This window comes from Ascaphus truei, chromosome 4 (assembly GCF_040206685.1).
Source record: "Ascaphus truei isolate aAscTru1 chromosome 4, aAscTru1.hap1, whole genome shotgun sequence".
Taxonomy (NCBI): Eukaryota; Metazoa; Chordata; class Amphibia; order Anura; family Ascaphidae; genus Ascaphus; species Ascaphus truei.
The window spans coordinates 402,176,683-402,194,857 of record NC_134486.1 but is presented as its reverse complement, the minus strand read 5'-3'; the positions used below and the strand labels follow the sequence as shown (position 1 = coordinate 402,194,857).

General features: G+C 45.8%; 1 protein-coding gene across 3 annotated transcripts in view; it reads left to right on the top strand.

The window, feature by feature from the left end:
- The window catches only part of FBXO16 (F-box protein 16), a 75,680-nt gene that overhangs the window by 40,453 nt on the left and 17,052 nt on the right, over positions 1-18,175 (top strand). For all 3 annotated transcript variants that reach the window (XM_075598666.1, XM_075598664.1, XM_075598665.1), the window contains exons 7-8: positions 7,529-7,634; positions 11,076-11,301. In XM_075598666.1, coding sequence (XP_075454781.1) covers positions 7,529-7,634; positions 11,076-11,301 — 332 coding nt within the window. The remainder of the gene's footprint in view (positions 1-7,528; positions 7,635-11,075; positions 11,302-18,175) is intronic.

The following is an 18,175-nucleotide window of genomic DNA, read 5'->3' as shown; positions in this document are numbered from 1 at the left end:
TTTGGAGGGATGTAGCAAGCACATAGTGTAGCACGAGGCTCTGATAATGAAAATGTTTATTTACTAGGCGCGTTCACAGTGTATCGAGGATTGCTCGCTTAAAAAAACGTGTTTTTTTTAAGAAATAAATCTGCCTAAGACCCTTCAGTATCCTGTCACTACCTAGTGCAGGGAATTTTGTAAAAGCCCCATTCATTTAAATATAGCCAACGTCTTCTCCAGCATTGAGTAGAAGGATTAATCGCTTATTGAGCAGTTGTTGTGTAACCTACTGCCTCTGACCAAAACGTGTTTCCCAAGATCAATCCTCGAGAGCAACCATTTGGATTTTCATGATTTCTTTCATTAACATTTAATCAACATCTGGATTAATTGGTGTCATTGGTGAATTAATCCAGCACTAATTAAAACTAAGATACTGTACCTCGCTTTGGTATGTGTTGCTCTGAAGCCTAGCATGCCGATTTCTTGCAAGGACTGAAACCGGGGAACCTGGCCACGCTCTACTAAACTAAACAAAGAAAAGCAGAGTATTATAATTCCCACTCCACAGTACAGATTATTTTTAATGTGAAGACAGAATATCTGCCAATTCAGTTATTAACACTTAAAATATTTAAAGGTGACTCATCCTTAGTGACAGATCTGTCACTCAGCCCAATACTTGAGAGGATAGTCCCTTAAAACATGGCTCTATGTGCAGAGCTGCAGACAGATTTCCTGGGGCCCAGGACTAGAGTTTCGACCGCCCCCCCCCCCCCAACGTGTCGGCAGCCTTGCGAGCCATTTCCTCTACTCTCCCCCCTCTCCCAGTGTATTTCTCTCTCTCCCCCCTACCCTACTTCCCCTATCACTTAATTACTTAAATATTAAATATTAAATGCAACACTGTTACGCCGGTGCTGCCCGCAGACCAGACTCGTCCCTTATACTGAGGTGGGGACGTATAAGTGCACGCACCCGCAGCAGAAGCAGCGTGTCCGGAGTGTGGTGTTTAGGCGTTGCCAGGCCAGGTGTGAACAGGTGTAGCAATACTTGCCGGTACCGGTACTGAAGGAGTGAAGTGGTTGCCGTTAGCCAAAGGTCGGGGAGAGAGAGATCCGGAGGTCCAAGCTGAGGTCGAGGGATGGAAGAAGCTGCAGGGTCAAGAGGGAGCCGGGATCCAGAGACAGGTAAGCACGTCCGCCAAGCCGGGTCGTAACCTGAATGCACGAAGACAAAGGGAGAGCCAGAATAGACGTCTGTAGCAGAGACTATGTCGAGCGATGTGAGAGAGGCAGAGCAGGCATTAAGTACTGTGGCTGACCAATAGTTAACGGAGGCAGGCCTGGAGGAGCCCTAGGAGCAGTCCAGGATTGGTTTCCATAATACGCAGCCAGGTGATAAGGTTAACTAGTAACCAGCATGTGGGAGGGAGGTGTGGCTTCACTGCAAGAGCAGTGAATAAATTAGCTGGTGCTGGAATGTGTTCCGTAACAGCAGGGGATGCGCGCGCAGAAGTAACGGCAGGCAGCAGAGCACCAGTCCCGCGCGGGGCAGCAGCAGCCCGACGGGGAGGACTGGGAAGTCCCCTCAGCAGGGAGGCCAGGCGAGGAAGGAGCCGCACAGCTGCGGGAGTGGAAAGAGGTGAGGGGAGGTCACGCTACGACCGACGTGACCCCCGAGTCCTCACAGTACCCCCCCCCCCTTCAGGGTCGGCCTCAGGACGATCCTTCCATGGCTTGGATGGAAACTTTATCCGGAAGCTTTTAAGAAGTCCTGGTGCGTGGATGTCGTTAAGAGGTACCCAAGACCTCTCCTCGGGTCCGAAACTCTTCCAATGAATCAAGAAATGGACTTTCCCTCTGGAGAGACGGGAATCTAGTATGGTCTGGACCTCGTACTCCTCGTTGCCCTGTATGATCACAGGATCTGGTTTAAGAGTGTGGTCCGGGAACAGAGGGCTAGAGATGAACGGTTTGAGAAGTGAAGTATGAAAAACATTAGGAATTCGCATGCTTGGGGGTAGTTGAAGACGGAAAGCCACCGGGTTAACCTGCTCCATGATAGGTAATGGCCCCAGAAACCTAGGAGCCAATTTGGGGGAAGGGGTTTTGAGGCGGATATTTCTAGTAGACAACCAAACCTTGTCCCCTGGTTTGTAGTTGGGTGCAGGTTGGCGACGGCGGTCAGCCTGGACTTTAGAAGACAGGGAGGCCCTTTAAAGTGCAGATTGAATTCTGGCCCAAGAGTCCTGTAGGAGGGAGATGTGTTCATCCACAGCTGGAACTCCAGAGGAGATCTTGGAAATAGGTAGGCAAGCCGGGTGATAGTTGTAATTAATAAAGAAAGGTGTCTCACCAGTGGATTCATTCCTGGTGGAATTAAAGGCATACTCAGCCCAGGAAAGCAATTCCGTCCAGTCATCCTGGGAGTCAGAGACGAAGCACCTTAAATACTTCTCGAGAGATTCATTGACCCTCTCGGTCTGTCCATTAGACTGAGGGTGATAACCCGAAGAAAAGGAGGAAGCAATGCCCAGTCTTCTTGTGAAGGATCTCCAGAATCTGGAAACAAATTGAGAGCCACGATCCGATACGATGGACGTGGGTATGCCATGGATCCGTAAAATTTCTTTGGAGAAAATATCGGCTAGGGCGGGTGAGGAGGGTAATCCTTTGAGAGGAATAAAGTGTGCCATCTTGGAAAACCGATCCACGACTACTAGAATAGTGTTCATGCCATTCGACCTAGGCAATTCGACAATAAAATCCATGGATATGTGGGACCAGGGGCGTTCCGGGATGGATAAGGGCAAAAGAAGACCATGGGGTCTCTGGCGAGGAATCTTGTTGTGTGCACATACCGGACAGGCCCGGGTAAACTCAAGAATAGATTTGGCCATATTGGGCCACCAAAAGGTACAACGGATGAGGTCCAAAGTCTTCTTGTAGCCTGGGTGTCCTGCCGAATGGGAAGCATGTCCCCATTCCAGAATCTCCGGAATAAACTTGGCCTCCATGTATAAGGTATCCTTCGGGATCTCAATATCACTAGGAAGGTGGCTTTGAGACTTGATGATCCTCTCAAGATTTTTGAATGTAGCGACTGCGAGGATCTTTTGTTTGGGAAGGATAGACTCTGTAGTTTTCTCTGGTCTCTCATCAGAAGAATATTGTCTAGAGAGAGCATCCGCCTTGACGTTTTTAGTGCCGGGAATGTAAGACAAAATAAAATTAAACCTGGAGAAAAATAACGACCAGCGGGCTTGGCGGGGGCCTAAGCGACGGGCATTCTCGATGTATAAAAGATTTTTGTGGTCCGTGAGAATAGTGAACGGCTCTTTTGACCCCTCCAACAGATGTCTCCATTCCTGAAGGGCCAACTTGACGGCCAAAAGTTCTCTATTGCCCACATCATAGTTCCTCTCAGCTGGGGAAAACTTCTTCGAGAAAAAACCGCAAGGGTGAAGTTTATCCTGGGGAGAAAACTTTTGGGATAGGACAGCGCCGGCCTCGCAGTCTGAAGCATCTGCCTCTAGGGTGAAAGAAAAATTGGTGTCCGGGTGTCGAAGGATGGGAGCTGAGACAAAAGCTTGTTTTAGTGTTTCAAAAGCTATGACTGCCTCAGGAGACCAAGACGAAGGATCAGCTCCTTTTTGGGTCAGTGCTGTGATCGGGGCGATGATTGTGGAGAAGTTACGAATAAACTTCCGGTAATAATTGGAAAAGCCTAGGAACCGCTGAATAGACTTGAGGGAGTTAGGTTGCGGCCAATCAATTACAGCTTTAAGTTTCTCAGGATCCATGGCCAATCCCGTGTTGGAAATAATATATCCCAGAAAAGAGGTGGTAGACTGGTGAAAGAGACATTTCTCCATCTTGGCAAACAAACGGTTCTCTCGGAAGCCCCGTTTAAGGTTCTCACGGATATATTCGTCCATGGCTTCCGTCTCAGGAAGAGAGAGGGGGTAGGATTTGGATTTGGGCAAAGTGTATCCAGGTACCAAGTCTATAGGACAATCGTAAGATCTGTGAGGATGTAGTAGTTCGGATTGGGTTTTGCAGAAGACATCCAGAAAATCAGCATTCGGAGCGGGCAATCCTCCCCTAGGGTTGGATGCATTGGCCAGCAGTCGAGGCGGAAGTACGGCTGGTGGAAACGGCTCCTCCGACCTCGACCTCCAAGCAATAGGATCTTGGGATGTCCAGTTGATGAGAGGATTGTGCTTCTGTAACCAGGGTAAGCCGAGAGTGACCGGAGTTCCGGGGGCGTGGATTACATCAAAGGCCAAGGTCTCCTTGTGTGAATGAGAGGAAAGGGTGATGGGGCGAGTCTCCAAGGAAATATATGCCGGGGTGAGCGGACGCTCGTCAATCCCGACCAAGGCAACGGGAGACTTCTTCCTAACGAGTGGAATCTGGTTCTTTTCAGAGAAGGCTTGGTCCATGAAATTTCCTCCCGCGCCGGAATCAATAAATGCCGTAGTGGAGGTATGGAAGGTAGGACCCGAGAGAGAGACGGGAATGGTTAATTTCTTGGGAAGTTCCTTCCTGGAAAGGGGACAAGGAGATTTAGCACCCAGGGAGAGCCCCTTCGTACTCACTGGGTTTGGTCGTTTCCCGAGCGTAGTGGACATTCACGGATCAGATGCTCGGAGGATCCGCAGTAATAACATAATCCACCGACTTGGCGAGCTTGCTGTATTGGTACGCTGGGAACGCTGGACTCCAAGTTGCATCGACTCCGGAGCCTCCAAAGCGGGTAGCGGGGAGACGGCAGGTCCTGTGGTAGGAGAGAATCTCGGAAAAGGAGCACGGAAGGGTGTAAATCGAGGAAGCTGGCGTTGGAGGCGGCGTACCTGCAGGCGCTGATCCACTTGATTGGCCTGGGAGATGAGTTCCTACAGAAGTCCTGTCCTGGGTTGTGAGGCGAGCTCGTCCTTGACGGAATCTGTTAAGCCTCGCCAGAAGACTGAGACTAAAGCCTCCTGGCCCCATCGTGTCTCAGCTGCTATGGTCCTGAACTCCAAGGCGTACTGGGCCATGGAACGACGTCCCTGGGAAAGTTCAAGCAAAGAGTCAGGCAGTTTCTTGGCATGCGGGGGTATCGAAGACCTGTCGAAAGTCTAGTCTAAAGGCTGCATAATCACAGGTGATATCGGGACGGAGTTCCCAAATTGGGGAGGCCCATGCCAGTGCTTTCCCTGTAAGCAGGCTGTACACATATGCCACTTTCTTGCGACCAGTGGAGTACTGCTGTGGGGCCATCTCAAACTGGATCTCGCACTGATTGAGAAAACCGCGACAGGCGTGTGGATCCCCTGCATACGGTTTAGGTGCCGGGATCTTCGGGCCGGAAGTCGCGGCAGTACCCGGTTCTGGCGACAGTGGCGGTGCGGTCCCAGGTGGTGTCTGAAAAGAAACGTCCTGTACCTGTTGAGTGAGGAGAGCCATTTGGTCAGTTAGGGCCTGGACTTGTTGATACATGGCCGTCATCATGGAGGCCATGTCAGTCTGGTCTGCGTCTTGTGGGCTCAACATAATGTTACGCCGGTGCTGCCTGCAGACCAGACTCGTCCCTTATACTGAGGTGGGGACGTATAAGTGCACGCACCCGCAGCAGAAGGAGCGTGTCCGGAGTGTAGTGTTTAGGCGTTGCCAGGCCAGGTGTGAACAGGTGTAGCAATACTTGCCGGTACTGAAGGAGCGAAGTGGTTGCCGTTAGCCAAAGGTCGGGGAGAGAGATCCGGAAGGTCGAAGTCCAAGCTGAGGTCGAGGGATGGAAGAAGCTGCAGTGTCAAGAGGGAGCCGGGATCCAGAGACAGGTAAGCACTTCCGCCAAGCCGGGTCGTAACCTGAATGCAAGAAGACAAAGGGAGAGCCAGAATAGACGTCTGTAGCAGAGACTATGTCGAGCGATGTGAGAGAGGCAGAACAGGCATTAAGTACTGTGGCTGACCAATGGTTAACGGAGGCAGGCCTGGAGTAGCCCTAGGAGCAGTCCAGGATTGGTTTCCATAATACGCTGCCAGGTGATAAGGTTTAGGGTTAACTAGTAACCAGCTGGTGCTAGAATGTGTACCGTAACAGCAGGGGATGCGCGCGCAGAAGCAACGGCAGGCAGCCGAGCACCAGCCCCGCGCGGGGCAGCAGCAACCCGACGGGGAGGACAGGGAAGTCCCCTCAGCAGGGAGGCCAGGCGAGGAGGGAGCCGCACAGCCACGGGAGTGGACAGAGGTGAGGGGAGGTCACGCTGCGACCGACGTGACCCCCGAGTCCTCACAAATACACACCAAATGTACAGTAACACATTTACCTTGCTGGTGGTCTGAGGCCGCCAGGCCCCAGCTCCTGCAGGCCTCTTTTCTCACACTGGCCCTCTCTCCAGCTGCACGTCTGCTTCTCTTCCACGCCAGGTTTCTCTCCCTCCGGTGCGCACCGGAAAATGGGTCCGGCCGGAAGTTCAGGCCAGCTTCCGGAGCGCACCGGTGAAAGAGAGGGGGGAGAGAGATACAGGAGGCCCGCATGAGCTGGGGTCCGTTGGCTGCGTGGGGCCCAGTGGCTCTGGGGGACCACGCAGCTCGGCACAGAAGTTGGGCCGGGCCCAACTTCCTGCGCTGGCCGGCCGGGCCCCCCCACAGTCGCCGGGCCCGTGAAACCTGTCCTGGCTCTCCCTCCCTGTCGGCGGCCCTGTCTATATGTATATTTCTGCAAATTGCAATTCATGATGTTGAGGAAGATGAGTTTTAACACACTGGCGTCTGAAGACCAATGCCTTGGGTACCAGAATTGAGGCGTTAAAGCTGCAGTTAAGCAATATCCTACATGTGTGTTTTTTTTTAATAAATCAATTATGTACTATGAGAAAATACTTGTAACATTTAAAAGAAACTATTTTTAAAGACATTTGTAATGTATTATAATGTAAAAAGCATTTTTGTTTCTATAGCAACCATTTACAAAGTCACATCCCCTTCCTCTTCTGAAACAGGCTCTGGCTCTTGAGCCCTGTCCTCTCTCTAGTAGTGCACCAATTGTATCTAGTGACTGCTTGGGCACATGATCTTCCACACAGAACTTTGCATCTTGGGTACTCTTCTGCAGCACTAACAGTGATTTAATGAACCCCCAAGCCGAATCTTTGCCGATCAATCACAGGAGAACGGATCGATCGGCAACTTAGCTAATCACTTGTCAGTGTGCAGATTACATTGATGTACTTATTGAATGGAAAAAAAACAAAAATAAAACGGCAGCTTGAACTGCAGCTTTAAACCTAACTATGATTGAAGATTCCAAAGGATAGAAAAATGTAATGCAATGACAAAATTAGCAAATATTAGTACTTTTCTTTGTCAACATATGTTGCTTTGTATATTCTATCGTGTGCCTGTTGTATTACAGTGTACCGTACAAATTGCAATAGCAGTGATACTGTACATGAAAAGTATTTCTTTTTCATTATCCTCCGGGATGTTTACATGTTTAAATCTAGAATAGAAACCGTTTTTACCCTACAGTTCATTGATCTCTTTCATAATCTGTAGGCGAAAGATGGGAGGTGTAACAACATTGAACCCCAGTCAGCAAACCTCAGAGAAAAAGAAAAGACCTTCTTCGTCCTCCTACAGACTCCGGAAAGCAAAATCATTGGTATATTTTTACACACTGTAGTCATGCAATTTCGCAGAGATAAAAATGTGTCCTTGTTCAGAGGGAGAATGTATAGGATAAAAACAAGTACTGTACCACCTAGGGCCTTATTCTATAAGGTGTGATAACGCAGATCAAGCGCTACTGCATGGAAAGCCCCAATTATTTGATCGGGGCATTCCATGCAGTAGCGCCTGTTCTGCGATATCGCGCTTTATAGAATATGGCCCAAAGAGGCCTATCCATCAAAACTCCAATGCAGTATGCAAATGTTGCATGCAAATGAGGCAAATTCGCAAAAATACATATTTATTAAGCTGCAAATTGGCAAATCACCCTGAAAGTCATGGCCAAAAATCTTGCCTCCATCAGGTAGGCTAAATATGGCTTTTTCCTGGCGAGGAAAATGTAAAATGATATAATTTCAATATAGTTTACATATTTAAATGATCAAGTTTCCTAGGTGTCTAATGTGAAAACCGAAAGGAAATGGGATGTCAGACCATGCAATTTTTTTATGCATAGATCATTCTTAATTTTTATTTTGTCAAATAGCATGCTACAGTACTTTGGGGGGATTTTTCTTAGATAATATCAGAGTTTAATAAAATAGGCCCCATGCAGTGGTGTGAATGGTATCAAAGTGTTGACATAGCAAATACACCTGAAAACAGACTTAAGTACAGGTAACTGGGTTAACTAAATAAACTAAATAAATAAGCATTTGTCTGGGAGCACGTCTCCCTTCATCAGGCCTAAAGACAAACAAAAAGCTTTATAAGCACAACATTATTTAATAGGGGGTGGTTTAATAGTCTCCAGAGTTTTCAGTTCAGTGTTTTTCTGTATCACGATCTGTTGTGGCTGATGTGTGGGAGTCGGGAAGATTGAGAGGTGTTAAGGCAGTTACAGTCGTGGTGTCAGGTGACATATGAAATGGTGTCAGTAATAGCAGGTGAGAGAAGAAAAATGGGAAGTTAGCGTGCATGTCACACAATGGCCAATTCATCAGAGAGACTGCCAACTCAAAGATTGTTTTGGGGCGTACAAAGGGGGGGGGTGGAATTGGATTTTTTTGTACTTGTTCCCTGATAACAGTTTAAACAGCTCTACTACACATTTCCCTGATAGAATCTTTCACATGCTGACCGGTAAAGTGTTACAAAGTATAAAAAGAGACAAAATACTGACCAATCCAAGTCAATATGTTTATTTGCAGTAATTATTTCCATGAAATGTGCATGGTTATTTTCAGGTTTGATTCTCAGTTACCTTTACTGTACAGTCAGTTTTGATAAAAAGTAGTCTGAAATGTTGCACACAAATATTGTTTTGCAGAAGTACAGTAGGTTATTGAGAATATTTTATAAATGGTTTTGTTAGATTACTGTGCGACAAAGTTGGGTCACAATGTTTAGTGCAGGGCGCAAGCAAAATGTATGTTTTTCTTTAGACAATCACCCGGAAAGTTCTAAGACTGCAAAACCATAGTTGAAACACATTGGTATAGCGTATTGGTAATTTTGATTATAGGAGCTGGAATTTTTAGTAATTTGACTAGAGGTGTGCACATCCCTGCAAAACTTTTAGCGTTCTCTTTTTCCATTTTCGAGAGATGTCAGCGCTCTGGCAAAGTGCCGCAAACACAACCTTTTTCTTTGGTTATTGTTAAAGGTCACAACTGTCACCAAAATGATGCTTAGACGACCGTATGGAAAGGAACCCGATGTGACCCGGTGACATTTTTATTTATCGTCTCTGCAGTAAAAGGGCATTTAGGGGAATATTAAGAAGGTATCACTTTTACAAGCACATTTTCAGGGTATAGCGAGTTCCAACGTGGCAACGATTTCCTGATATTTATTGCAAGCTGCAAAAATCCTACATTCGCCAGTTTCGCTAACTTGTGCAAACGTTTCACACCGCCCCAAATTGGACATGCTTGCAATTGTAAGCAAGTTCATGGGAAAGTACCGCATTGGCCTGAATAAAGTGCTATATTTTTTTCCCTAAAAACTGTACTTGTATTATATGTGCAGCCAACACCTTTTATTTTTCATGTAGAACACCTTCAAAACTGTAGGGTCGTATTATGTGCGAGGCCGTACTATATATTCGGGCCAATACGGTAAATCCATTGCGGGTCCTTTATCTGTCTCCTGCAAAACTGGCGCAATAGATGTGCTAATAAAGCACCAGATTTACCAATGAAAGAGATCCCATTGTTTTTTATGGTGTTTCATAATGTAATAGTGATACAGTTTTGCAACAGGTAAACTTTGACAAAGAAAGCCCCCATTGTGTCATTGCAAAAATGAGTGATACAAATATTTTTTGCCTTCTTTTCTCAAGCAGTCTAAAACATTGCTGCAAAGCACAGAGAGTAAAATGCAGGTACAGCTGATACTGTACAAGCACTATTGTTTACACATGTTCACTCATCATTACTAGAAGCAGCATCCGCATAGCATGTGATGTGTGCAATGCATGTTTACCTTTTCATACGGGGTGGATGAGTCTGTCATTCTGTGCTGCAGCTCACACACCTGTTTCTCTTCATCCAGTCTGTCAGTCCCACGTCTCATTTTTTTAGTTTTTTTAGAGGGATAAAGGACGTTACGGCTAAACACCTTTACTGCCTGCATTGAATGAACACACTGACATCAAAGGTTCACGTGAAAAAATGCTTTGATTTTTTTCTCTATATACAAATACTAAAACTATGAGTCACAACCATTCAGGGCTTTTTTTATAATTTTTTTTTTTTTTTTTTTTAGGTAATGATAAAATAAAGTATTATTAAAGAACTGCTTCAAGCTACAAAACAGGGGCAATTACAACATGGTTTTCAGCACAATAAAAAACAACTTGGGATACATACCCCAAAGACAGTACAGTATCTGTCACAATACACAACAACATTAATTTTGTTTTGCATGCTTTGGTCTCAATTATAGGAAACTTGTAGATTCTTAAATGTAATGTACATTCTTACACCAACTCATAGTTGTCTAGGATTGTTTTGGAGCATACAAAAGGGGGGGGGGGGAAAGAATGGAATGCATTGTACATTGGGACATCTCGTTAGAAAGCTGAGTCAAGATACACATCCTAATCAATGTTCCAGAGAAAGCTAACTACAGTACTTACCAGTATATGTCAGTCCCTGAAGTACAGAGAGAGGGCTATATATTTACATTGTGGTGCTAAGCTGTAAAACAACTTACTGCCCTGTCAAGTGAAATTCAAGCGAATAGGCCGTAACATTTGTGAGGACTTATCAGTGCTTGATAAATATGGCCCTGGGACTCAGACTGGTTTCTCTCAGTTTGAAGGTGCTGTCATTACCTCTCCCCATCAAAATGCACATCACAGTCCCCATTGTAGGTGTAGAAGTTTGCAAGTGTGAGAACTCAAAGTACTCATGTTTTCCTTACTTAGATGTCACTTTCGATTGATCTCAGCAACAGCTCTAAATCACGGTCCAGGCCGAGCTGGGCTGCTCACCAGTCTGCAGAGTATTCATTGAACAAGGTTACCGCTAAGACCCTGGCACAGAGAACAGAGTGGAATGCGGGGATACGACCTGCACCCGTTCGAGCAGCAGTGCCCAAAATAACTGACAAGGGAAAGAAAGCCTACACAAGAACATCAAGAAGCTCTCCTAGTAAGTGAACAGGTCAAAGCGTCTTCTCTCTACTGCAAAACTTTCCTGTTAATCATACTGAGGTCACCGAGGTGCTTTTGTTTGGAAAACCAAACTAAAACTTGGCAGTAAGCTTGAACCATGTTGAACTTCTTCAGTGTTTGAGAGGCTTGCAAAGCAGTGCAAGTCCCTTCAGTATACCAGGTATTAGAAGTGCAACATCATTTTTCATTAGGGTCTGAGTAAGACGTTCTGCCATCGCTATCTTAATAGAATCAATAACATTTTGGTGACCTGGTTTAGGTATCCTGCCCAATAAAATAATCAAATAAGTCTTCTTTGGCAATCCCTTGCAGGACGATTGTCTTCATTGACCATCTTATGTAACTGTATTTGTAACCATGTATTATTGGTCATTTTAACTCTATGCCCAGGGCATACTTGAAGAAGAGAGGTAACTCTCAATGTATTACTTCCTGGTAAAACATTTGATAAATAAATAAATAATCTGTGGGTCCGCAGATGGTTGATGAGTCTGATCCGGGATTGACAGACTCACAATTAGGGCACTTGTTTCAGAATGGTTGATCCTGGGATGTTGATTTACTATGCATTGTTTCTGCTGATCCTAATTTTCCTTCTCCTGTTGTTAGGGTAGGGTTATGAAATGCTGAGATCATTGCAGCAGACGCTTCCTCCATCTCGGGCGGTACTGGGTAATAGTCTAGCACGAGTTGGTGTCAATGATGCAATTCTTCATGTTGGCTTTGAGGACGTGCTTGAAGAGCTTTCTCTGAGCTCCTCTTGAGTGTACACCACTACTGAGTTGAGTACACCTGCTTCTGAAGTCTGGAGTCAGGCTACAGGAAGACATGGGTGGCCCAAGGAAGTTGAGGTTGGATGATCAAAGCCTCAATGTTTGTGGTGTTTGCTTGCAAAAGAACGTTAATGTTGGTGTGCCTGTAGATGACTGTGTTAGTGTGACATTTTTATGGTGCAGAAGCCATTACACATTAGCTTCCATATGGTGTTTGACAGAGTGGGACCTTGATCCAATAGCAAGAAAAGCAAGACTATTGGTGGTCACATTCTACTGCAGCCGTTGAGATCCTGACCTCTTCTTTCAACTGCTCTGCTGTTAAGGACATGTAGACATTTAGCTGGGGGCTGGGTAGGCTTAATCTAGTGATGACCGCTACTCACTATGTTACAACACCGTCAGAGAATATAATAGTTTTTTTATCAGGAGGGAAAACATAGCCATCTGCCATCTCCACCATATCCTAGTGATGGTGGTGCTGCCGCTTTTTGGTCTGCAGCTACTTTTTCATCAGTTACCCCACCCTATTTTCACAGTTAACCTTCACTGAAGGTCGTACCACTATCCTCCACCTGTGGATGTGCTAGGTAGTAGTACAGCTTTTGTCCCCCTGCACCAGGGGCATAGCTAGTATAGGGCCTTAGTGGGCAAGGCCTGCTATAAGACACAAAATGCCCCACTTACATTTTTTGTTGGGGCACAGGGCTTTAAGTCTTTACTCTTTTGTCCTTTTGGTTTTCTGTCGGCTCCCGCGCTCTTTCCTGCAGCTCACAGTGCAGCATCCGCGGGCTGATCTCTTCCATTTTACACACGGCAGTACATTGTGCAGGACGTGTAACATCATGGGCATCAGACTGCGGGAGCATCAAGATTCCACATGCATACAGTATGCCGTGTGAGAGGAGAGGGAGACAGGGGCGGCGTACACAGCAGCATTTCACATGTCACACTCCTCTCCTCATTTCTTGTCAAAGAGTACTGTATACAGTCACATGTCACAGGTCAAGTTTTTTATATCCCTTTATGTACTCTGCTGCACTGTTTAATTGTTGCTTGCCTGTGGTGGTAATGTTTTCAGTATTGCTAATGCTCCTTTATTCATTTAACATGTGTGGATATTTTTGCATATAGATATACCAAAGAAAGAAAGTACTCGGTTTAAGTTAGCACTCAAGTATCAGTATTGATGAATGTCAATATTAAAAATAATCTTTATTAGAATACATATAATTAAAATAAATGGTGCAATGAAATGAGTAAAAAGGGAGCAAAAAGTAAGGGTTAATTTCCTATAGGAGCTTGGAACTGTAGTTTAAATAGTAGTGTTACAGTCCCCCAAGTAGCTCTCCTAAGGTATAGTTTGTGTTCTATATCATTGAAATCATAGTGTTCAACCCTTGTGGTATACTGAAATGCTCTCTGAGTGGCAATCTAAGACTATACTAATGATAGTAGATTGCTACTTCTAATTAGACCCCTAATATCGGTCTCATGATTTGGCAGCATCAGATGACTATAAGTCCTGAGTGATGAGGGCTACAGTCTCCGTTTTGGATAATAATAATAATACTACCCCCTGGCCATTGCAGCTCAGCAGCTCAACTGCTGCTGAATTTCACTGCGCACTATCAGTTAGAGCTACTACACTATATATACTCTCTCCCGTGGCCAGGGGGTAGTATTATTAATATCCAAAACGGAGACTGTAGCCCTCATCACTCAGGGCTTATAGTCATCTGATGCTGCCACATCATGAGACCGATATTAGGGGTCTAATTAGAAGTAGCAATCTACTATCATTAGTGTAGTCTTAGATTGCCACTCAGAGAGCATTTCAGTATACCACAAGGGTTGAACACTATGATTTCAATGATATAGAACACTAACTATACCTTAGGAGAGCTACTTGGGGGACTGTAACATTAATATTTAAACCACAGTTCCAAGCTCCTATAGGAAATTAACCCTTCATTTTTGCTCCCTTTTTACTCATTTCATTGCACCAATTATTTTAATCATAAGTATTCTAATAAAGATTATTTTTAATATTGACATTCATCATTACTGAAACTTGAGTGCTAACTTAAACGGAGTACTTTCTTTCTTTGGTATATCTATTGCACATTTCTCAGTACAGCACCGTATCTACATTACTAACTATACACTATTAGCTGAGCAGGGGTTCCCTACTACTTTCCCTTTTCCCTCCCCCCTCATACCCGCGATATATATATTTTTGCATATAGTATTTTGTAATCAATAGTATTCCAATTCATTTGGTAATTTTTTTTCTTTTTAGTAATGTTTGGTCTGATTTAATGTTAATTTCGCTCCACTAATCATGTGCATTAATTTCCGTATTTTCAGGGCTGATATAGTGCAATCTGATTATATTCCGTTTCAGTGTACAGTGTAGTCAGGTTATACACTGACATAGATTATAACCTGACCGCACTGTATACTGACACAGATTGTGCAGTCAGATTATACTCAGTGTCAGTGTATAGTGCGGCCAGGTTATGCACTGTGTCAATGCATAGTGCGGTCAGGTTACCTTTGTGCGGTGCCATTAGTGCTCTACCACCACCGACCCAGAATGCCCTGAGGCAAAATCCTGGTTATGCCCCTGCCTCAAAGCAGTTATCATTCCCGCCTCTCACTGCCCCAATTACTAAATTGTCAGTGTTGTGCAATCATTAAAATACAATGTGCAGTAAAGTTTGGGAAGAGCTATGCAGATAAGGATATCAAACACATAGATACCCAGCAAGCTCTCAGAAAACCCCCCAAATTACCACAGTATATATATGTATATAAGTGTCAAAAGGAGTGCTACTGGGCGTGGCTAATTGTATAAAACAAGAAACAAAGAAGTCCAGAGCAATATATATGTATTTCACTGTGTATTTTTGTCACATTGGATGTTGCTCTGGACTTCTTTGTTTCTTGTTTTATACAATTAGCCACGTCCAGTAGCACTCTCTTTGACACTTGTATACATGTAGCCCCGGTGCCCTCCAGCTCCCAGAGACCCCCCTCCTTTGGATCAGCGCGGTCGCGGGTGCCGCCAGAGCCAGCGACGGACCCGCCGGCTGTTTCCAAAGTTGGGGGCCGGAGCAGGGAGCGGTCCGAGCCTTAGGAGGCTCGGCGGCGCACCCGGCTACCGGGGGCCGCCATTATCACTGCGCGCGCATGCGCAGTGATCGCGCATGCGCAGATAGGATGCAGGAGTTGCGGTGGCCATTTTGGAGTCGCGCATGCGCAGGAGAATCGCGCACGTGGCCCCAATGTAGGAATAGCCTCCTAGGGACTACAATTCCCAGGAGGCTAAGGGTGGAAGGCACCAGGTGCCTCAGCACGGCCAATAGGGCTGGAGGGTTGCCCTGTCAGGGATATGGATACATTTCGTGGGGTTTTGAAGAGAGAGTCAGTCAGCGCCAGGAGCAGCTAGGGGAAGGAGGTAGGGTGCAGGAGTCAGTGAATCCCTGCACTAGGCCAGCAGCCCCCGAGGCCCCATTTAGCCCTGAGCCACCCAGTAGTGTGAGTTGTGTCAGGGACAGGCCCCAGGTTAGGGATCCTGACCCTTACTATTCAGGGCCAGTTAGGGACCCAGCGGTCGCGGCGCGTTCATCCAGAGGTTTGGGCTCAGACCTTCGCTGTTGCTGCAGAGGCCATCCGGGTGGGATCGCCCCGGACGGTAGTTCCTGTATTCATCTGCCATCGGATCCTTTGCGAAGCTCCTTGCAGGCCCGGGCACTGGAGTGCTAGGCAGGTAACCCTCACCAAGTGCACCAACGATACTATATTAGATTCACACGGGACCAGTGGCTGCGCAGTCACACATATCTATCTCACTTGAAGGGTGGGGAACATATTGTGTGGGGTTACGGGACACGGGGTGGGATCACCTGGTGAAGGGGGTAGCGTCCTGCGAGACGCAGTAGATAGTGTCTTCTCTAGGGAGGGACACCTGTTGATTCTATGTATGAGTACGGTTGCACTAGTAAAGGCATTGGTTGTTTTACATACTGTGTGGAGTGATATATATTGTCCTGCGAGGAACCACTCCCCCTCTGGTGGGAGCCATCGCAGGTGGAGGCGCTGCACCGAGTACGAGGTTACTCATATTATACGTGCCCCAGTTCCCCGTGGCCGAAGCTCAGCCCTCCTGTGAGTCTAACAGGTAAAGCACCACACCTGGTAACATTAGGTTCTCCGCACCTACACTCTATCTGCGATTGGGTGGGGGAATACCCGTTACATACACACACACATATATATATATATATATATATATATATATATATATATACACAGTGGTAATTTTGAGGGGTTTCTGAGAGCTTGCTGGTTATCTGTGTGTTTGTTAACTTTGTCCAGCGGGTCTCAGCTGTTTTGGAGGTTAGTGGCTCCTCCCACCCAGGGTTTAAAGCTTGCCATTCCCCACTGTCCAAGTAAGCAGGTTTTCTTTTCATGCAGCTGGTTGCGACAGGTTTAATGCCAGGACCATCCTTCCCCTAATTATAGAGGTAAGTAAGGATTTTAATCAGTTAGTGTTAGGACCTGCAATATTATGGTCATGCCTTGAAAGTGGCTCGCAGGCTTATACGCTTTTGCCAAAGGGTTAACTAAATTACCCTTTTTTCAAGATATATATATATATGTATATATATATATATGTATTTCTCTGTGTATTTTTGTCACATTAGATGTTGCTCTGGACTTCTTTGTTTCTTGTTTTAGATAAGGATATCAGCCTGAATATTTCAGTATAAGAAATTACAGGCTAAAGCAGTAAAATTCCAGGCATTACTGAAATCCCTGCTCTCTGATTGGTTACAATTCTGGGCATTATTCATTCAGTAATGCCTGGAATTTATGCAGCTTGCAATGTGTTTATTTCCAATGTGTTTATTTCCAGCCAATCAGCTTTTCCTTTTGTCAGAAAAGCTCTGAGACAGGGCAGGGGATTGGTCAGGAGGAAGCAGCAGGCTGTGACTCCTCCCCCTCCCGCCGTGAACAGAGCTGACAGATTCAGTTGAGTTAAGGAGGGAGAGAGTGAGTGTGGCTGAAAAGTAAGTGTGTCTGCAGTGTGTGTGTAGCTGCAGTTTGTCTGTCTAGTGTGTGTGTGTGTGTAGCTGCAGTTTGTGTGTGTAGCTGCAGTGTGTGTGTATAGCTGCAGTTTGTGTTGTGTGTGTGTGTGTAGCTGCAGTTTGTGTGTATGTACGTGTGTGTAGCTGCAGTTTGTGTGTGTGCAGCTGCAGTTTGTGTAGGTGCAGTTTGTGTGTTGTGTGTTTAGCTGCAGTGTTTGTGTGTGTGTGGCTGCAGTTTGTGTGTGTGGCTGCAGTGTGCATAGCTGCAGTTTGCGTGTGTGTGTAGCTGCAGTTTGTGTAGCTGCAGTTTGTGTGTGTGTGTAGCTGTAGCTGCAGTTTGTGTGTTTAGCTGCAGTGTGTGTGTGTGTGTGTGTAGCTGCAGTGTGTGTGTAGCTGCAGTGTGTGTGTGTGTGTGTAGCTGCAGTTTGTGTGTGTGTGTGTGTGTGTAGCTGCAGTTTGTGTGTGTGTGTGTGTGTGTGTGTATGTAGCTGCAGAGTTTGTGTGTGTGTATGTAGCTGCAGAGTGTGTGTGTGTGTGTGTGTGTGTGTGTGTGTGTGTGTGTGTGTGTGTGTGTGTGTGTGTGTGTGTGTGTGTGGAGCTGCAGTGTGTGTGTGTGGTGCTGTTGTGTTGTGTGTGTAGCAGCAGTGTTTGGATGTAGCTACAGAGTGTGTGTGTGTGTGTGTGTGTGTGTGTGTGTGTGTGTGTGTGTGTGTGTGTGTGTGTACACAGAGGGGGCGGCAGTGTGTGGATATAGATAGCTGCAGTGTAAGTGAATATAGAGGTGGTTTCATGTATTTACCATTTTATTTTAATAAAAATCTATATAACTATACAAAGGTGTCTATTATTTATGAAATAAGCCTACATTTAGCCTATAATAGTAATAATCCCCTCAGAACAGGGCATTACTGGCCAATAATGCCCTGGCTGGGTTAAAGGGCATTATTGGCCAGTAATGACGTTCTTCTGGGATTATTACTTA